At 43.5% G+C, this 22,529-nt stretch overlaps 1 protein-coding gene across 1 annotated transcript in view; it reads right to left on the minus strand.

The window, feature by feature from the left end:
* The window catches only part of LOC139530289 (forkhead box protein O1-A-like), an 83,811-nt gene extending 68,576 nt beyond the window's left edge, over positions 1 to 15,235 (minus strand). The window contains exon 1 of the mRNA XM_071326540.1: positions 13,994 to 15,235. Coding sequence (XP_071182641.1) covers positions 13,994 to 14,590 — 597 coding nt within the window. The 5' untranslated portion in view covers positions 14,591 to 15,235. The remainder of the gene's footprint in view (positions 1 to 13,993) is intronic.
* Between the last annotated feature and the right edge of the window lie 7,294 nt (positions 15,236 to 22,529).

The raw sequence follows: 22,529 nt of genomic DNA on the forward strand, positions 1-22,529 counted from the left end.
GTTGGGTACCTGAGCCAACTCCCCGGGCTTGCCGTGGAGTGAGAGGGCGTCGTACTGGTCAGACACCGTGTTATGCGGTAAAGCGCACGGTGTCCCCAGTACGCGTGCTTAGCCCAGTGCGGGCTATTCCACCTTGCCGCACTGGGAGGGCTAGGTTGGGCATCGAGCCGGATGCCATGAAGCCGGCCCAACGTATCTGGCCTCCAGTACGTCTCCTCGGGCCGGCGTACATGGCACCAGCCTTACAGGTGGTGTCCCCGGTTCGCCTGCATAGCCCAGTGCGGGCTATTCCACCTCGCCGCACTGGCAGGGCTACGGGGACCATTCAACCTGGTAAGGTTGGGGAGGCTCGGTGCTCAAGAGCACGTGTCCTCCTTCACGGTCCGGTATATCCGGCGCCACCTTCCCACCCCAGCTCAGTACCATCAGTGCCTACACCAGGCTTCCAGTGCATCTCCAGAGCCCTGTTCCTCCTCCACGCACTCTCCCTATGGTGCGTGTCTCCAGCCCAGTGCCTCCAGTTCCGGCACCACGCACCAAGCCTCCTGTGCGTCTCCAGAGCCCTGTACGCACTGTTCCTTCTCCCCGCACTCGCTCTGAGGTGCGTGCCCTCAGCCCGGTACCTCCAGTTCCGGTACCACGCACCAGGCCTAGAGTGCGCCACGAGAGTCCAGTGTGCCCTGTTGTTGTTCCCCGCACTCGCCCTGAGGTGCGTGTCCTTAGCCCGGTACCTCCAGTTCCGGTACCACGCACCAGGCCTATAGTGCGTCTCAGCCGGCCAGAGTCTGCCGTCTGCCCAGCGGTGCCTGAACTGCCCGTCTGCCCAGCGGCGCCTGAACTGCCCGTCTGCCCAGCGGCGCCTGAACTGCCCGTCTGCCCAGCGGCGCCTGAACTGCCCGTCTGCCCAGCGGCGCCTGAACTGCCCGTCTGCCCAGCGGCGTCTGAACTGCCCGTCTGCCCAGCGGCGCCTGAACTGCCCGTCTGCCATACGCCGTCTGAACTGTCCGTCTGCCATGAGCCTGCAAAGCCGCCCGTCTGCCAGGAGCCTGCAAAGCCGCCCGTCTGCCATGAGCCTGCAAAGCCGCCCGTCTGCCATGAGCCTGCAAAGCCGCCCGTCTGCCATGAGCCGCTAGAGCCGTCCGCCAGACAGGAGCCGCTAGAGCCTTCCGCCAGACCGGATCAGCCAGAGCCTTCCGCCAGACCGGATCAGCCAGAGCCTTCCGCCAGACCGGATCAGCCAGAGCCTTCCGCCAGACCGGATCAGCCAGAGCCTTCCGCCAGACCGGATCAGCCAGAGCCTTCCGCCAGACCGGATCAGCCAGAGCCTTCCGCCAGACCGGATCAGCCAGAGCCTTCCGCCAGATCTGACCAGCCAGAGCCGTCAGCCAGCCATGACCAGCCAGAGCCGTCAGCCAGCCATGACCAGCCAGAGCCGTCAGCCAGCCAGGATCCGCCAGCCAGCCAGGATCCGCCAGCCAGTCCGGAGCTGCCGTCCCTCAGCCCGGAGCTGCCGTCCCTCAGCCCGGAGCTGCCGTCCCTCATCCCGGTGCTGCCCCTTATCCCGGTGCTGCCCCTTATCCCGATGCTGCCCCTTCAGTTAGGTGGGTTTAGTTGGAGGGTGGTCATTGGGTGGGGGATACGGAAGCGGGGAGTGACTATGGTGGTGTGGGGACAGCGTCCAGAGCCGGAGCCACCACCGTGGACAGATGCCCACCCAGACCCTCCCCTAGACTTTTGGTGGTGCGTTCGGAGTACGCACCTTGAGGGGGGGGGTTATGTCACGTTCCTGACCTATTTTTATGTTATTTTGATTATGTTTAGTTGGTCAGGGCGTGAGTTGGGGTGGGCATTGTATGTTGTATGTGTTTGGTTAGTCTATGGGTGTTGTATGTGTATGGGATAGTGTTTGTTAGGTTGTCTAGTTATGTCTATGGCTGCCTAGATTGGGTCTCAATCAGAGACAGCTGTCATTCATTTGTCTCTGATTGGGAGCCATATTTAAGGTAGCCATAGGCAGTAGGCTTTTGTGGGTGTTTGTTTCCTGTCTCTGTGTTTGTTCTGCACCAGATAGGACTGTCTCGGTTTTCACGGTTTGTTATTTTGTTATTTGTTAAGTGTTCACGGTTATTGTTTAATTAAACATGTTGAGCACTGGCTACGCTGCATTTTGGTCCTCTCCTTCACCCCAGGAAGAAAACCGTTACAGTTGTGTCATTGTGTCCACGAGAGTCGGGCAGTGCGTTTGGGTGCCAATAACCTGCAGCGCAATGCCAAATCTTTCCGTGATCAACTCTGAACACACTCACTCCACTGTTTGTTGTGCTCCTCTTCTCCTACAATATCATCATGTGCATCGACCGATAGTGTGTTCTGTTTTGTTTACTTTCAGATAAGTCCGCTACGGGGCTCTCTCTCTAGTTTTCCGACAGAGGTTCTAGGTCGTGTTTGTTTCGAAAGAAGTCAGTCAAATGAGTGACAGAGAGGAGGGAGGCTGAAGCACGTGCTGTATCACTGGACAGGGGGAAATCTCTCCACTCTCTTCCCTCACTCCTCTGGAATTCAAAAGTTGCTGGGGTACCAAGGTTCATCCAGCAACCAGCCACATCAATGCTGACTGATAAACATTTGCACAGCCACCAGCAGCAGGGTATTTTGCTACATAAACAGTGCTGTTGAGGAATATGGACAAGTACACAGAGTAATACATTACTAATATAAACAGAGGTGTTTTTGTGTTAGAGCTTAAAAGGAACCAAACATTCAGGATTGACACACAAACAAACCATAGCATCATAGACACTGTGTCTATAGGCATAGTTAAATTGGGTCAAAAGGGATTATCTAAGAAAATATAGCATTTATTCTGCTTTAGAAGGACAGTAAATGCAATATTCTGAAATAAAATGTGCATACAGTATAGGTGGTGTAAATGACTTTGGGACATTTCTTTAGCAAGTCTATTATGATGGAGAGAAACTATTCTTCAGTCTTGGCTGAGCTGAGTCCATCATAACTGTATGCTGGAATGAAAAGAAGACCATAATACAATAGCCTTTCTATACTAGAGAGGGACCTCAGAGCAGGGATGCTCAAACTTTTTAGGGCCGAGGACCCCTTTTGTGATAGCAAATTCATCAGGGACCCACTCATAGTTTTACTATAACTTCGGCAGTGCATGGACGGACGAACCAAGTCTCAGGCCCTGGGAAGGAACATTTTAAAAGCGGCTTCTGGGCAAGGCTGATTTTTCTCTCTCGCAGTTTTCAAGCTAATTTCTGGCAATTCTACACATTTTGTCATGAGACAGAGAGAAGACTTTGCCGTTTTAAAGATTAAAACACAATGCATTTATGTAATAATAAAAAAGAAGTATAAAACAAGAAGAGAATACAACAAGTATTGAGTTGAAAAATGTATAATTGGTGGAGTACTGTGGTTACCAATATCCCCGTGAGCCTCCCAGGCCCATGTTGCCAAGGGTTAAGACCATAAATTGTCGATTGATAATATTACATTGCATTTTATTGTATTATACCCTCTAAACTTATTCCACAGATCCCTTGCCAAAATGTGTTTTGTCTGTTGTTGTTAGTAATATTATTATTTATTTTTATTTTATTTTAATTAATTAATAAAAAATAGAACGTTTTATTTTATTTTTGTAATTATTTGAGATCAATGCGCGGACCCTAGTTTGAGAACCTCTGCCTCAAGGTGAACCACAACAGCAGTAGCACAACTTTCAGAAAAACATGAAGTGTTAAGCAGCAGGTTGTCTTTTCTGAATCAAAAATGATGCTACTCTCTCTTTCTTCTCTCTTTCTCTCTCTCTCTGTCTATTCATTCTCTCTCTGTCTCTCTTTCTATTTCTTCTCTCTCTCTCTCTCTGTCTCTCTCGATTTCTTCTCTCTCTCTCTCTGTCTATTCATTCTCTCTCTGTCTCTCTTTCTATTTCTTCTCTCTCTCTCTCTCTGTCTCTCTCGATTTCTTCTCTCTCTCTCTGTGTCTATTCATTCTCTCTCTGTCTCTCTTTCTATTCCTTCTCTCTCTCTCTCTCTGTCTCTCTCGATTTCTTCTCTCTCTCTCTCTCTCTCTGTCTATTTATTCTCTCTCTGTCTCTCTTTCTCTTCCTTCTCTCTCTCTCTCTGTCTCTCTCGATTTCTTCTCTCTCTCTCTCTCTCTCTGACACACACACACCCACAGCTAAAGCTTAAAAGTGGATCTGAAGAAACATCCCATGACCGCATGGAACGTTGACACCGACCTTTAACGAGGAGAATGAGGGCAGATGTTTTTTCGCGGCACGTGTAGGCAGACCATAACTGTTACGTCTTGAAACACACCTCTGGAGTATCTGTCTCGCTGGTAAATCCAGGTAATCCTCCACAGCTATTTTTAGCCTGAAGAAGGGAGGGGTGCCTGACGTCCATAAGAGTAACATAACAGCCTCAAGACTGATAAGCAAAAACGTCAGCTATGTAGTGGAGTGAATGAGAGGCAGTTCTAAACACACAGTTAGTTACCTGTGCCTGTGAGTAGGCATCCATTCCTGTCCATAGATTCAGCTTTAAGCAAACAACCATTTGTAAAGGCTTTATTGTACATTTTATTACCATTTGTTTTTTGTATGACTTGTGAAGCACCCAAGTAGTACATTTGAATAGTTAATGAATATTCTATGAACCACTTATGATAAGCAAGTTGGTTCACCTATAATGGAGAAACGTGTTCTTCACTGGAAAGGATCAGCTGTGAGAAATGTGTAGACAGAATCAACTAAATATAATAGGGAATTGTCTTGGCTCTATTCAATCTATTTCTATCTGCGGTGATCAGAGTGTTTCACATCCCTGAGAATGCACCCTTGGTTGGGTTGTGTTTCGGAGGACGCATGGCTTTCGACCTTCGTCTCTCCCGAGCCCGTACGGGAGTTGTAGCGATGAGACAAGATAGTAACTACTAACAATTAGATACCACGAAATTGGGGAGAAAAGGGGGTAAAAATAAAAAATATATAATTATCAATGTTGGGGTTAATTCGGAATTTCTAAATTTCCTTCAATTAAAACAATGAATTGATCCCACCCCACAGTAAGCAGAATTTGAATTGAATTTGAATTCAAGGAAGTTGAATTTAATTACAAGCAATTCAAACCAATTCAACATAAAACATGAAAATCTCATTAATTTGGCAAATATTTTATCGAAAGGATATATGCCACTTATTAATGCAAAGAATACACATACCATTTCAAATATTAGTTTGTTTACAACTCAAATATATCAAACAGTATTTTTCTTTGTCATGAGATATTAGATTGTTCCCTTCCGTATAGCAGTGTTTGATCTAATGAATATAGTGCATTCGGAAAGTATTCAGACCCCTTTACTTTTTTCACATTGTTATGTTACAACCTTATGCTAAAATTGATTATATCATTTTTTCCCCCTCATCAATCTACACACAACACCCCATAGCGATGAAGCAAAAACAGGTTCAGAATTTCTTGCAAATGTATAAAAAATCCTAAACTTAAAAATCACATTTACATAAGTATTCAGACCCTTTACTCAGTACTTTGTTGAAGCACCTTTGACAATGATTACAGCTTTGAGTCTTCTTGGGTATGACGCTAAAAGCTTGGCACACCTGTATTTGGGGAGTTTCTCCCATTCTTCTCTGCAGATCCTCTCAAGCTCTGTCAGATTTGATGGAGGGCGTCGCTGCACAGCTATTTTCAGGTCTCTCCGGAGATGTTCAATCGGGTTCAAGTCCGGGCTCTGGCTGGACCACTCAAGGACATTCAGAGACTTGTCCCAAAGCCACTCCTGCATTGTCTTGGCTGTGTGTATAGGGCATTGTCCTGTTGGAAGGTGAACCTTTGCCCCAGTCTGAGGTCCTGAGCACTCTGGAGCAGGTTTCATCTAGGATCTCTCTGTTCTTTGCGCCGTTCATCTTTCCCTCAATCCTGACTAGTCTCCCAGTCCCTGCCGCTGAAAAACATCCCCACAGCATGATGCTGCCACCACCATGCTTCATCATAGGGATGGGGCCAGTTTTTCTCCAGATGTGACGCTTGGCATTCTCTGGTCTGATGGTATATTCAGACCAGAGAATCTTGTTTCTCATGGTCCGTAAGTCCTTTAGGTGCCACTGTGTTCTTGGGGACCTTCAACGCTACAGAAATGTTTTGGTACCCTTCTCCAGATATGTGCCTCTACACAATCCTGTTTCAGAGCTCTACGGACAATTACTTTGACCTAACGGCTTGGTTTTTTTCTCTGACATGCACTGTCAACTGTGGGACCTTATATAGACAGGTGGACTCCAATCAAGTTGTAGAAACATCTCAAGGATGATCAATGGAAACAGGATGCCCCTGAGCTCAATTTCGACTTAAAAATCATACAATGTGATTTTCTGGATTTTTGTTTTAGATTCCGTCTCTCACCGTTGAAGTGTACCTATGATAAAAATTACAGACCTCTACATGCTTTGTAAGTAGGAAAACCTGCAAAATCAGCAGTGTATCAAATACTTGTTCTCCCCACTGTATATGTAACGTATATATTTCAAAACATTAAAGGAATTATTAACTATAATATACAACTGAACCCTCAACATGATCTTAGAATGTTGCCAGACCACTTTAATTATTTAAAACTGTTTTAGGAGAATGACTTTTAAAAATGACCTTATGCTACATATCAAAATAAACATTACTATGGCAATAAGTCATTTGAATTTCATTGAATTGAATTGAATAAAAAATGTAACTTCTCTTATATGTAAAATCGCCTGTTTTGGGTTCTGGTACCGGTTCCGATAGAGATTTTCACTTTAAAATTGATATTTGGACACCATAGTTCGAAATTGATTGCATTGAGCGGTAGCCCTGATTCTCACAGACACAGGAGTATGTCTCTTCTGCCTATGTGAAGCAGGATGTGAAATCTGACACTACTTGAAGCTGGGATGTCCCTCCTGCCATTTCATTCGCTCTTCCGACTGTCCCATCAACTCCTGGCTGAAATATAGTCACAGCCACTAACAACATATATGCCTGGAATCCTTACACCGTAGCGCAGCAGGCTAGAGTGGTTTCGTTGCTGTAGCTCATTCAGAGATCAATTTCTTGTCAGTAATCTAAAATAATTCATCGATTTTAAACAAAAAAAACACTTTCTGTTTGTCATAGACGGAAGAGATTAATATGAAATGAAAGATGAGATCAGGCCGAGTGGCGCAACGGTGTAAGGCACTGCATCGCAGTGCTGGAGGCGTCACTACAGACCCGGGTTCGGTCCAGGGCTGTATCACAACCGGACGTGATCGGGAGTCCCATAGGGCAGCGCACAATTGGTCCAGCATCGGGGGAGGGTTTGGCCGGGGGGGCTTTACTTGGCTCATCGTGCTCTAGCAACTCCTTGTGGTGGGCTGGGTGCCTGCAGGCTGACCTCGTCGTCAGTTGAATGGTGTTTCCTCCGACACATTGTTGCGCCTGACTTCCGGGTTAGGCGGGCGGGTGTTAAGAAGTGCAGTTTGCTGGGTCATGTTTCGGAGGACGCATGACTCGACATTCGCCACCCGAGCCCGTTGGGGAGTTGCAGCGATGAGACAAGATCGAAATTGGGGAGAAAAAGGGGGTAAAAAATAATATATATTTTAAAAAAGATGGCTTCAGGAAGCCAAGCTAGATATCTGTGAGACGTTGACAGCAATGGGGGCAAACGTTTTGATCAAGAGAGAACTTTAGAAAATATGCACATTTTCTCTAACGCTAAATATACAAATATGTATTTTACATATTGTATTTGTATTTTACATATATTAAAAAAAAGAGCAATTTGCAACTCAATTCAGAATTGACTCAGACCCTGATAATTACAATATATATGTAATTATCATACAGTATATGCCATTAAGCAGATGCTTTTATCCAAAGTGACTTACAGTCATGCATGCATCATGTTTTTACGTATGGGTGGTCTGGGAATCAAACCCACTCTCTTGGCGTTGCAAGTGCCGTGCTTTACCAACTGAGCTAAAGATGACCATCTAGCTAACCATCATGGTAAACCAGAGAGCCATAAAGCAGGAAGAATGCTATTGATCCCTGGTCAGGCTGGTCGAATCCGTCAGACTGGTCGAATCCGCACCTCTGAATCTGTGATTCCTAGTAGCAGTCACCAGACACACTGAGGCCACACAAGACTTAATACGTCAAACTGATCATTAAATCCCAAGACAAACTGTGACCTCACAGCCTAGTGTGACTGTACGGGGCATGTTAGCAGGACTTGCGTTACAGGGAGGTCAGACGACTTCTCTCAGATTAACGTGACGGCATGGTAAGGTTTTAGGTGCTGTTTTAGGCCTCCGTGCTGGTGTACCCTGGCAGCCTAGTGGTTAGAGTGTTGGTCCCATAACTGAAATGCTAGTTTGAATCCCTAAACTGACGAGATGAAAAGTCTGTTGATTTGCCCTTGAGCAAGGCACTTAATCATAATTGCTCCAGGGTTGCTGCCAATAATGGCTGGTCCCTAGTTTTGACCCCACTATCTAAGGGTGTATTTGGGGGAGTAGGATACGTTTAAAAAAAATACACTACACAATACACTACACACTTGTACATGTGTCAAAGTCATTCTGCTGAGTGTCTGTGGATTTTTGTTCCTCCCTCGTACTTGATTGATGAACTAAAAAGGTCACTAATTAGCTGTATCGTCCTGACCTTCATCAGAGGAATGGACAGAATATCATCAGATCGCAGGCACCACACTCGGCTTGACAGACACAGCAACCTGGAGCAGGCAGCCGGTCAGAGATGAGAGGAATGTCGTTTCTTACAATATCAGTGTTCAAATGAAAGCTAGGTTTGATCATTTTTATCACATAGAAGTTCAACCTGAAAGACTTACGAATGCATTTTTGGTTGCGGGTTGGGCTAGTCTTTTATTGTTTTATGCATGACTTTCTCCCAATCAAACTGTGAATGTAACAGAGTTCGAACTCAAAAAGTTGTTTTAATAGCCTAAAAACGTAAGGTAGCAATGGGACTAATAACTAGAGAGAACAAACCATATCAATAGCCTATAGAAACATTTAATGACAAGTTTAATCAAGTTTAGGCTTAATAATGACCCATGCGGGCCGGGAAAATCCCTCCACGCAAGGTTGAAAACCAAATGGCCAATAACCTATCCTCCTACTAGGCATATCATAAAATCTTAAATTAAAGTTAAAGTTATTAACAGTAGCTTATTTCCCAAATATTCTATCCTAAGAAGGTGTTTTAAAAAAGGTCTGTAGCCTAAGCCTGAGCATAGACTATTCTCAATTGTGAATGAACATGAGAATAGACAACATCGCTTTTATGCATTTGATTTATCAAGCTGGAATTTTGTTTTGATGACACTTTTGACGTTTTAAATGTTTTAAAGTCAGTGTGTTGTTGTGATTCTGGATGGCCAGATAGTTAGCAACAATGACAAGAAACTGCCATGTGAGGAATTGTAAGTGACTTGTTTAAGCTAGTTTCATCGTGTTCTTGATTTCATGTCTTTTGAGGTGTTTTGACTGATTTCATGTCAATGCTAATACGGCTAAAATTTGCCGTATAGCTAACAGTTACAATGTATTTGAGAGACAACAAGTGCAAATTGTGCAAATGTATTTATGTTTTCAATAAACATCGGCGATGAAACATAGTTTACAGGTTGTCAACAATTTAAGCCAACCCTGTCCAAACCATAGTTGCGCACACTAGAGGTCGACCGATTAATCGGAATGGCCGATTAATTTGGGTCGATTTCAAGTTTTCATAACAATCGGAAATCTGTATTTTTAATTTTTTTACACCTTTATTTAACTAGGCAAGTCAGTTAAGAACACATTCTTATTTTCAATGACGGCCTAGGAACGGTGGGTTAACTGCCTTGTCAGCTCGGGGATTCTATCTTGCAACCTTACAGTTAACTAGTCCAACGCTCTAACCACCTGCTTTACATTGCACTCCACGAGGAGCCTGCCTGTTACGCGAATGCAGTAAGAAGCCAAGGTAAGTTGCTAGCTAGCATTAAACTTATCTTATAAAAAACAATCAATCAATCAATCATAATCACTAGTTAACTACACATGGTTGATGATATTACTAGTTTATCTAGCGTGTGCTGCATTGCATATAATCGATGCGGTGCGCATTCGCGAAAAAGGACTGCTCCAACATGTACCTAACCATAAACATCAATGCCTTTCTTAAAATCAATACACAAGTATATTTTTTTAAACCTGCATATTTAGTTAATATTGCTTGCTAACATGAATTTCTTTTAACTATGGAAATGGTGTCACTTCTCTTGCAACAGAGTCAGGGTGTATGCAGCAGTTTGGGCCGCCTGGCTCGTTGCGAACTGTGTGAAGACTATTTCTTCCTAACAAAGACAGACACCTTCGCCAAACGGGGGATGATTTAACAAAAGTGCATTTGCGAAAAAAAAGCCCAATCGTTGCACGACTGTACCTAACCATAAACATCAATGCCATTCTTAATATCAATACACAGAAGTATATATTTTTAAACCTGCATATTTAGCTAAAAGAAATCCAGTTTAGCAGGCAATATTAACCAGGTGAAATTGTGTCACTTCTCTTGCGTTCATTGCACGCAGAGTCAGGGTATATGTAACAGTTTGGGCCGCCTGGCTCGTTGCGAACTAATTTGCCAGAATTTTACGTAATTATGACATAACATTGAAGGTTGTGCAATGTAACAGGAATATTTAGACTTATGGATGACACCCGTTAGATAAAATACGGAACGGGTTCGTATTTCACTGAAAGAATAAACGTTTTGTTTTCGAGATAATAGTTTCCGGATTCGACCATATTAATGACCTAAGGCTCGTATTTCTGTGTGTTATTATGTTATAATTAAGTCTATGATTTGATAGAGCAGTCTGACTGAGCGATGGTAGGCACCAGCAGGCTCGTAAGCATTTATTCAAACAGCACTTTCATGCGTTTTGCCAGCAGCTCTTCGCAATGCTTCAAGCATTGAGCTGTTTATGACTTCAAGCCTATCAACTCCCGAGATTAGGCTGGTGTAACCGATGTGAAATGGCTAGCTAGTTAGCGGGGTGTGCGCTAATAGCGTTTCAAACGTCACTCGCTCTGAGACTTGGAGTAGTTGTTCCCCTTGCTCTGCATGTGTAACGCTGCTTCGAGGGTGGCTGTTGTCGATGTGTTCCTGGTTCGAGCCCAGGTAGGGGAGAGGAGAGGGACGGAAGCTATACTGTTACACTGGCAATACTAAAGTGCCTATAAGAACATCCAATAGTCAAAGTTATATGAAATACAAATGGTATAGAGAGAAATAGTCCTATAATTCCTATAATAACTACAACCTAAAACTTCTTACCTGGGAATATTGAAGACTCATGTTAAAAGGAACCACCAGCTTTCATATGTTCTCATGTTTTGAGCAAGGAACTTAAACGTTAGCTTTTTTACATGGCACATATTGTACTTTTACTTTCTTCTCCAACACTTTGTTTTTGCATTATTTAAACCAAATTGAACACGTTTCATAATTTATTTGAGGCTAAATTGATTTTATTGATGTATTATATTATTAAGTTAAAATAAGTGTTCCTTCAGTATTGTTGTAATTGTCATCATTACAAATAAAATAAAATAAAAATCGGCCGATTAATCGGTATCGGCTTTTTTGGTCCTCCAATAATCGGTATCGGTATCGGAGTTGAAAAATCATAATCGGTCGACCTTTGTTGCTAAACAACCAACCTGTCTATGGTGTTTGTATTGCAAACTAGTGGGAAGAAATGTGCCATATACAGTGCATTCAGAAATGATTCAGACACCTAAGTTTCTCCACATTTTGTTACGTTACAGCCTTATTTTAAAATTGATTAAATTCATATTTTCCCTCATCAATCTACACACAATACCCCATAATGACAAAGTGAAAACAGGTTTTTAGAATGTTTGCAAATGTATTTCAAATAAAAAACAGAAATACCTTATTTACATAAGTATTCAGACCCTTTGCTATGAGATTCGAATTGACCTCAGGGGAATCCTGTTTCCATTGATCATCCTTGTCCGTAGACGGAATTGTCCCTGGAGCTCTGAGACAGGATTGTGTCGAGGCACAGATCTGGGGAAGGGTACCAAAACATTTCTGCAGCATTGAAGGTCGCCAAGAACACAGTGGCCTCTATCATTCTTAAATGGAAGAAGTTTGGAACCACCAAGACTCTTCCTAGAGCTGGCCATCCAGCCAAACTGAGCAATCGGGGGAGAACGGAGCAAAGAACGTAGCGAACCTGCACAAGAGCGCTCAGAACCTTAGACTGGGGTGAAAGTTCACCTTCTAACAGGACAATGACCTTAAGCACACAGACAAGACAACGCAGGAGTGGCTTTGCGACAAGTCTCTAAATGTCCTTGAGTGGCCCAGCCAGAGCCCGGACTTGAAACCGATCGAACATCTCTGGAGAGACCAGAAAATAGCTGTGCAGCAACACTCCCCATCCAACCTGGCAGAGCTTGAGAGAATCTACAGAGAAGAATGGGAGAAACTCCCCAAATATAGGTGATTTGTTTAGAATTCAAGGCACACTTAACCAGCATGGCTCCCACAGCATTCTGCAGCAATACGCCATCCCATCTGGTTTGGGCTTAGTGGGACTATCATTTGTTTTTCAACAGAACAATGACCCAACACACCTCCAGGCTGTGTAAGTGCTATTTGACCAAGGAGAGTGATGGAGTGCTGCATCAGATGACCTGGCCTCCACAACACCCCGACCTCAAATCAATTGAGATGATTTGGGATGAGTTGGACTGCAGAGTGAAGGAAAAGCAGCCAACAAGTGCTCAGCATATGTGGGAACTCCTTCAAGACTGTTGGAAAAGCATTCCAGGTGAAGCTGGTTGAGAGAATGCCAAGAGTGTGCAAAGCTGTCATCAAGGCAAAGGGTGGCTACTTTGAAGAATCTCAAATATAAAATATATTGTGATATGTTTAACACTTTTTTGGTTACTACATGATTCCATATGTTATTTCATAGTTTTGGTGTCTTCACTATTCTACAATGTAGAAAATAGTAGAAATTAAGAAAACCCTTAAATTAGTAGGTGTGTCCCAACTTTTGATGGGTACTGTATATAAATTATTAAGTTATTTCGGGGGGTTTATACATTTGCAAAAATTTCTAAAGACCTGTTTTTGCTTTTATCATTATGGGGTATTGTGTGTAGATCGATGAAAAAAAACGATTTAATCCATTGTAGAATAAGGCTGTAACATAACAACATGTGGAAAAAGTCAAGGGGTCAGAATATTTTCTGAATGCACTGTATTGGCTACATCCTTCTATGACTGACCTGAGTTGAGCAGTGTGTCATTTTGTTGGATGTTATGAAATATGCCGCCATCAGAGGCTATTTCTTGTATAGCTTGACATTTACATTTGGTATTTACATTTGGTGAAAATTGTTTGTCGATTTCGGTGAATAGCCTATGTCACTCTGGTTGTTGGAGTTATATGTTGTATGGTGAACTTGGGCTTCATCAAGGTTTATTCGTGAATAAATCTGGCTTTGATAAAGTAGACTATGCCTAACCAGCCACCGACCTCACCGTACTCACTGGGTGAGACCGCGGCACCATGTACAAGCAACAGGTGGGGGAAATATCAGCCGTCCTTCATAATTATACACAATTTGGTTTTTGTCTTTTATCACTGCTCCGTGATCCCCAAATAACTCTATCTATCCACGATGCTGCACTGCAGGACATTGTGGCACACAGTGAATTAATGAAGTGGGCCATTCTTGGCATTAAACCTCGTAATTTTATTGACTTGAAAAATTAAACAGGGTTTAATTACAAAAACGAGTTGGTTAAAAAATAGGCCTACATAATGTTATATATATATCACGTAAGAACTGATAATTATTGCTTACCTTCCAACCTGCTGAGCTATTACTGTCTCCTTTATCCTTAAAATATGGCACGCTCTTCACCATCCAGTCATAGATCTGAGACAAGGTGAGTCGCTTCTCGGGTGAGCTCTCTATCGCCTTGGTGATGAGGTCCGCGTAGGACATATTGCCCCAGGCGTTCCGACGCGACGAACTGCTTTTCCTCTGCACGGCTGCGGCGGCGGCCACCGAATTCGAACCGACGGGGGATGAAACCGGGGGCACCTGTTGCTGGTGCGGCAGCTGAGGACACGGGTGCTGCTGATGATGCTGTACCTGCTGTGGATGTTGTTGCTCCTGCTGCGGGTGGATGCAGTTCCCCTGGCACTGAAAATCATTGCACAAAACGAGCGGTTTCTGATCCTCCGGGTAGTCCTCTGACTCTTCTAAAAAACTGAGGTTACTGATGTATTCGACAGGCTCCTGCTTGACTGAAGGCGCCGGTGAAGATGTGTTTGAGCAAGCCGGTTCGATGAACTCTGGTCGAGGCAGAGGCCAGGTGCATGACCGGGGCCTCGAGAGCGGCTCGAAATCCGGGTCTATATCAACCAACTGTTGCGGCAGCGGTAAATCTGCCATCTCTAAAGTAAACGGACAAATAGCTCAACTGTCACATAAAGACACTCAATGAATCGTCCCGTCCAGGCACCAAATGTAAAAGTGTAAAAAGCGTCGTCACTTCTTCATGAACTCTGATTGAAGGCACTAGTTGATAACCGGTTGTTTGCGATGATGGAATAAAAAATACAACTCACTCTGGATGTCCTTTATCTAAAACAGCGCGGTTACAGGCAGATTGTATCTGTGTTCTGTTCGTCTATCGCGCCTGACTGTCGTTGTCTATTGTCAATCACAGACCTATTACGTTCGTAAGTCCTACGAAGTCAACTGGTAACACCCACTAAGACCTTGAGTGACAGTCAGCGGCCACCAATGGTATGTGTATAAGGTAAACAGGACTTGGTTTTGACATAATACATGTTTCTGTTCTTATTCTAACGTGAACAATATTTCCCACCCTGAAAACGGGGGCCAGGGCAATTAAAACGTTTAAACATGGAAAATGTTGAAGAAGTGCAAGCGGGTTAGAACAATGTGTTTTCGAGTTATGTCTGTCAAAACATTGTTTGCCTAATTCTTAGGGGAAAGTTGTCTGGCGTGTCAATGTTAATAAGTATAGGCCTAAGATACTTTATATAATGTTGGACAAGCCTTGGATTTATAAAAGTATTAATCAAGTCTATATACTATTAACTGTTATATTTTCTTTATTATATATAGCTTATAAATGTAATAAACATTTTATAGAATGGTATATGTAATAAACAGTTATAACACATAGCAATGGCTGGCTCTATCCTTTTGGGGGCCCTAAGTGAGATTTGGTTTGGGTGGAGAGAAATATTGGCAAATTTACAGCACATATTGTGCAATTCTACACATTTTGCAATGGGGTGGAGAGACGTTTTTGCCGTTTTAAAGCTAATTTCCTGAAATTCTACATATTTTGCTATGACTTATGGCAGGGGTTCTCAAAGTTTTTGGGGCCAGGGACCCCTTTTGTGATAGCAAATTCATCAGGGATCCCCTAACTCGAGTGCGATAGGAATAGCATACAAGGAGTTTTACTATGACTTCGGCAGTGCATGGCCGGACGAACCAGGTCTTAAGACCAGGGAAGGAAGATTTTAAAAGCCCACCTCTTGGCATAAGAGAATTTTTTTTGCAGTTTTCAAGCTAATTTCCTGAAATTCTACAAGCCTCTGTTTTAGTAAAAAGCTGAGGGATGGGCCTGGAGAAATATAAACACTCTCAAATTCATAGACAGAACTATGGATGCAAGGACTGACCATCCAATGATATCGAAATTATATTTTTAACAATGTTTTGAGGCTATACAGTGTTTGTTTACATTCACAAGCTTACAATTTGGGTTCTGATGGGGTACAACAGTTGAACTATGCTCATGAGGCAACTCAGGATTTTAGCTTTACATTACAGTGCATTAATGTTGCCCAGGGTTAAGAACATAAACTGAAGATATAAAATATAATGCAATGTAATAATATTTAACACCCTCTAAACTTATTCCACAGATAGCTTGGCCAAAATGTGTCTAATCTGTTGTTGTTAGATATATACATAAAAAAAGAGAAATGTAAAAAAAATAGTAAAAAAAAGCCTATATACAGCTGAAATCAGATGTTTACATACACCTTAGCCAAATACATTTAAACTCAGTTTTTCACAATTCCTGACATTTAATCCTAGTAAAAAGTACCTGTCTTAGGTCAGTTAGGATCACCACTTCATTTTAAGAATGTGAAATGTCAGAATAATAGTAGAGAGAATGATTTATTTCAGCTTTTATTTCTTTCATCACATTCCCAGTGGGTCAGAAGTTTGCATACCACTCAATTAGTATTTGAGTAAATTGCTAAATTTGGCTCAAACGTTTTGGGAAGCCTTCCAAAAGCTTCCCACAATAACTTGGGAGAATTTTGTCTCATTCCTCCTGACAGAGCTGGTGTAGCTGAGTCAGATTTGTAGGCCTCCTTGCTTGCACACGCATTTTCAGTTCTGCCCACACGTTTTCTATAGGGTTGAGGTCAGGGCTTTGTGATGGCCACTCCAATACCTTGACTTTGTTGTCCTTGAGCCATGTTGCACACAACTTTGAAAGTATGCATGGGGTCATTGTCCATTTGGAAGACCCATTTACGACCAAGCTTTAACTTCCAGATTGATGTCTTGAGATGTTGCTTCAATATATCCACATAATTTTTCCCCCTCATGATGCCATCTATTTTGTGAAGAGCACCAGTCCCTCCTGCAGCAAAGCACCCCCACATCATGATGCTGCCACCCCCGTAATTCACTGTTGGAATGGTGTTCTTCGGCTTGCAAGTGTCACCCATTTTCCTCCAAACATAACGATGGTCATTATGACCAAACAGTTCTATTTTTGTTTCATCAGACCAGAGGACAATCCTCCAAAAAGTATGATCTTTGTCCTCATGTGCAGTTGCAAACCGTAGTCTGGCTTTTTATGGCGGTTTTGGAGCAGTGGCTTCTTCCTTGCTGAGCGGCCTTTCAGGTTATGTTGATACAGCACTCGTTTTACTGTGGATATAGATACTTTTGTACCTGTTTCCTCCAGCATCTTCACAAGGTCCTTTGCTGTTGTTCTGGGATTGACTTGCACTTTTTGCATCAAAGTATGTTCATCTCTAGGAGACAGAATGTGTCTCCTTCCTGAGCGGTATTTTTTTTTATTTATTTATTTATTTTACCGTTATTTTACCAGGTAAGTTGACTGAGAACACGTTCTCATTTGCAGCAACGACCTGGGGAATAGTTACAGGGGAGAGGAGGGGGATGAAAGAGCCAATTATAAACTGGGGATTATTAGGTGACCATGATGGTTTGAGGGCCAGATTGGGAATTTAGCCAGGACACCGGGGTTAACACCCCTACTCTTACGATAAGTGCCATGGGATCTTTAATGACCTCAGAGAGTCAGGACACCCGTTTAACGTCCCATCCGAAAGACGGCACCCTACACAGGGCACTGCCCTGGGGCATTGGGATATTTTTCAGACCAGAGGAAAGAGTGCCTCCTACTGGCCCTCCAACACCACTTCCAGCAGCATCTGGTCTCCCATCCAGGGACTGACCAGGACCGACCCTGCTTAGCTTCAGAAGCAAGCCAACAGTGGTATGCAGGGTGGTATGACGGCTGCGTGGTCCCATTGTGTTTAAACTTGCGTGCTATTTTTTGTACAGATGAACGTGGTACCTTCAGGTATTTGGAAATTGCTCCCAAGGATGAACCAGACTTGTGGAGGTCTACAATATATTTTCTGAGGTCTTGGCTGATTTCTTTTGATTTTCCCATGATGTCAAGCAAAGAGGCACTGAGTTTGAAGGTAGGCCTTGAAATACATCCACAGGTACACCTCCAATTGATTCAAATAATGTCAATTAGCCTATCAGAAGCTTCTAAATCCATGACATTTTCTGGTATTTTCCAAGCTTTTTAAAGGCACAGTCAACTTAGTGTATGTAAACTTCTGACCCACTGGAATTGTGATACAGTGAATGTTAAGTGAAATCATCTGTCTGTTAACAATTGTTGGAAAAATTACTTGTGTCATGCACAAAGTAGATGTCCTAACCGACTTGCCAAAACTATAGTTTGTTAACAAGAAATTTGAGAAGAAATCTCCTTTTTCTATAGTCTACGATCAGCTCCTTTGTCTTGCTCACATTGAGAGAGAGGTTGTTGTCCTGGCACCACACTGCCAGGTCTCTGACCTCCTCCCTATAGGCTGTCTTGTCGTTTTCGGTGATTAGGCCTTTCACTGTTGTGTTGTCAGCAAATGTAATAATGATGTTGGAGTCATGTTTGGCCACGCAGTCGTGGGTGAACAGAGGGTACAGGGGGGGACTAAGCACGGACCCCTAAAGAGCCCCCGTGTTGAGGATCAGCGTGGCAGATGTGTTGTTGCCTACTCTTACCACCTGGGGGAGGACAATCAGGAAATCCAGGATCCAGTTGCAGAGAGAGGTGTATAGTCCCAGGGTCCTTAGCTTAGTGATGAGCTTCGTGGGCACTATGGTGTTGAACGCTGAGCTGTAGTCAATGAACAGCATTCTCACATAGGTGTTCCTTTTGTCCAGGTGGGAAAGGGCAGTATGGAGTGTGATTGAGATTGCGTCATCTGTGGATCTGTTGGGGGGGGAATGTGAATTGGAGTGGGTCTAGGGTTTCTGGCATGATGGTGTGATCAACCTTTTAAATCATTTAATGACTACCGACGTGAGTGCTACGGGGCGGTAATCATTTAGGCAGGTTACCTTCTCTTTCTTGGGCACAGGGACTATGGTGGTCTGTTTGAAATATGTTGGTATTACAGACTTGGCCAGGGAGAGGTTGAAAATGTCAGTAAAGACACTTGGTCCATGCATACCTTAAGTACACATCCTGGTAATCTGGCTTTGTGAATGTTGACCTGTTTTAAGGTTTTGCTCACATCGGCTAGGGAGAGTGTGATCACACAGTCATCCAGAACAGCTGATGCTCTCATGCATTTTTCAGTGTTGCTGGCCTCGAAGCGAGCATGAAAGGCATTTAGCTCATCTGGTAGGCTCGCGTCACTGGGCAGCTCTCGGCTGGGTTTCCCTGTGTATTCCATATTTGTTTTCAACCCCTGTCGCATCCGACAAGAATCAGAGCCGGTTTAGTAGGATTCAATCTTAGTACGGTACTGATGCTTTGCCTGTTTGATTGTTCGTCTGAAGACATAACGTGATTTCTTATAAGCGTCCGGATTAGTGTCCCGCTCTTTGAAAGTGGCAGCTTTAGCCTTTAGCCTGGTGCGGATGTTGCCTGTAATCCATGGCATCTGGTTGGGAAATGTACATACGGTCACTGTGGGGATGACGTTGTCGATGCACTTATTGATGAAGCCGGTGACTGAGGTGGTATACTCCTCAATGCCACTGGATGAATCCCGGAACATATTCCAGTCTGTGCTAGCAAAACAGTCCTGTAGCGTAGCATCTGCGTCATCTGACCACTTCTGTATTGAGCGAGTCACTGGTACTTTCGTTTTTGCTTGTAAACAGGAATCAGGAGGATAGAATTATGGTCAGATTTGCCAAATGGAGGGCGAGGGAGAGCTTTGTATAAGTCTTTGTGTGTGGAGTAAAGGTGGTCTAGAGTTTTTTTCCTCTGGTTGCACATGTGACATGCTGGTAGATATTAGGTAAAACAAATGTAACTTTTCCTTTATTAATGTCCCTGGCCACTAGGAACGCCACTTCTGGTTGAGCATTTTCTTGTTTGCTTATGGCCTTATACAGCTCGTTGAGTGCGGGCTTAGTGCCAGCATAGGTTTCTGGTGGTAAATAGACATCTACGAATAATATAGATGAGAACTTTCTTGGTAGATAGTGTGGTCTACAGCTTATCATGAGGTATTTTACCTCAGGCGAGCAATACCTTGATACTTCTTTAATAGTAGACATTGCGCACCAGCAGTTATTGACAGATAGACACACACCCCCGCCCCTCGTCTTACCAGATGTAGCTGCTCTGTCCTGCCGAAACACTGAGAAGCCAGCCAGCTCTATATTATCCGTGTTGTCATTCAGCCAAGTCTCTGTGAAAACTTAAGATATTACAGTTTTTAATGTCCCGTTGGTAGGATTTTCTTAATCGTAGATGGTCCCGTTTGTTTTCCAATGATTGCACGTTAGCCAATAATACCGAGGGTAGTAGTGGTTTACCTACTCGTCTGCAAATTCTTACAAGGCACCCCACCCCCCTCCCCCTTATTCTCTGTCTTTTCTTCTCGCTGATGACAGGAATTTGGGCCTTGTCTTGACAAAGCTGTATATTCTTCGCATTGGACTCATTCATGAAAAGTCTTTGTCCAGTTCGAAGTGAGTAATTGCTGTTCCGATGTCCAGAAGCTCTTTTCGGTCATAAGAGATGGTAGCAGCAACATTATGTACAAATTGAGTGATGAACAATGCGAAAAAACGAACATAATAGCACAGTTGGTTAGGAGCCCGTACAACGGCAGCCATCTCCTCCTCATTTCATACTGTTGTTTGAAAATAAAACTGTTGTTTGAAAACAACTTTAAATTGGTAAGTCGAACATAGCCTATAGATAATTAGCAGGCAGCATGCCTTGGTTTGAGGGCAGTGCAGGATAACTGAACTGTTGCATTACAATCACATTTTGAAACAAGTGCTTTCTGACATCAAGCACATAAAAAAACTCGTGCTCTCAGACCATAAGAGATATTTCAAACACGTGCGTGAAAAGGTTAAAATAATGAAGGGCAATTTCAATATGCAGTGAACAAATGGAACATAATAAACAGTAATGACATTTACTATAACGGGTGGCCAAAAATACCTGAAAGCCACAACCCCAGTAGGCCACGCCTCCTGAAAATAACCTATGGATTACATTGTAAAAATACCCATCTGCAGGGTCAAACCTGCATGAAAGTGAATAAATATCATACTGATGGTTAAATTAACCCATGTTTGGGTAATCCAAGGGGGGGGGGGGGGCTTGGGATATGCATAGGCACTTTGGAACTCGTACTTTTGTGTACGTCTTATTAAAGCTATAAAAGTGTCAGTGCTCTACCACAACAAGTGTTGACATTACAACAGAACAGATTCACCGGAATGACATTTACTATCACGGGTGGTCCTCCCAAAAAACTACCTGAAAGCCACGCCCCTAATAAGCCACGCCTCCAGTCTTCTGATCTGAGCAGGGCATGGTAATGAGATGTTTGTAACCCAACTGGCTGGGTCAAAATAACCCAACTTGTGTTCTGTCCAATATTTAACCAAATTAGGTTGTTTTTAACCCAGCATTTTTTAGAGCGTAGTAGTCTGGAGGCACGGTTTCTTCAGTAAGACAGCAAGAGGAAGTACAGGAGAGTGAAAAAAAAGGGAATACAGTTAGCCTGTTTCCAGATCTGTTTGTGCTCTTGCAAACTCCATTGCTCAAAACAATTGTTTTGGCATGACAATGAGTGACAAGGAGTTGGCATGATAACGCAAACAGACTGGCACTCAGGCTTGAATACAGGGGACTGACTCAGAGAATTCAGTAAGCATAAAATCTTTCATAAGGCCTAACATTACCACTGCCAAAGAGCAATTACCTGAGCACACTGTCTGACCACATTATCCTGTCTAGACTCTAGGTCCCAAATGGCACCCTATTCCCCACTACTTTTGATCAGGGCAGATTATGGCTCTGGCCAAAAGTAGTGCACTATGTAGGGAATACGTTGCCATTTGGGACTCAGCCTGCCATACAAGTGGTACCTGTCTGTCCTTGTGACTTCTACTGCCCTCACACAGGCAATTACACCATTGGCTAAAATAGTTAACCTGTGTCAGACATCTGAACCTGTATTTGCCTCTGGTCCTTAAACTTGCACACATACACCAATGTACAAAACATTAGGAACACCCTTTTTGCCGTCAGGGCATGGATTCTACAAGGTGTCGAAAGTGTTCCACAGGGATGCTGGCCCTTGTTGACTCCAATGCTTCCCACAGTTGTGTCAAGTTGGCTGGATGTCCTTTGGGTGGTAGACCATTCTTGGTACACATTGGAAACTGTTGAGCGTGAAAAACCCAGCAGTGTTTCAGTTCTTGACACACTCAAACTGGTGCTCCTGGCTATGTCATGGAAAGAGCATGTGTTCCTAATATTTTGTACACTCAGTGTAGTATTTGGGTCCAATCCCAAATGGACCCCTAGAGTCTATACCCTATGCACTTGTAGAGATATGAGAGGAGGTGATTGGTATAAAAAATATAGTGAATCTTCAACCTAGCCTATCAGAAGACAAGATGGAGCTATTACCATATTGGAGGTATTACCATGCCCTAAGCTCTCTCCTGGCCCCTTACACTATGTAACGCTCGTTCTCCTCCTCTTCTGAAGAGGAGCATGGATCGGACCAAA

This window comes from Salvelinus alpinus, chromosome 9 (assembly GCF_045679555.1).
Source record: "Salvelinus alpinus chromosome 9, SLU_Salpinus.1, whole genome shotgun sequence".
NCBI lineage: Eukaryota > Metazoa > Chordata > Actinopteri > Salmoniformes > Salmonidae > Salvelinus > Salvelinus alpinus.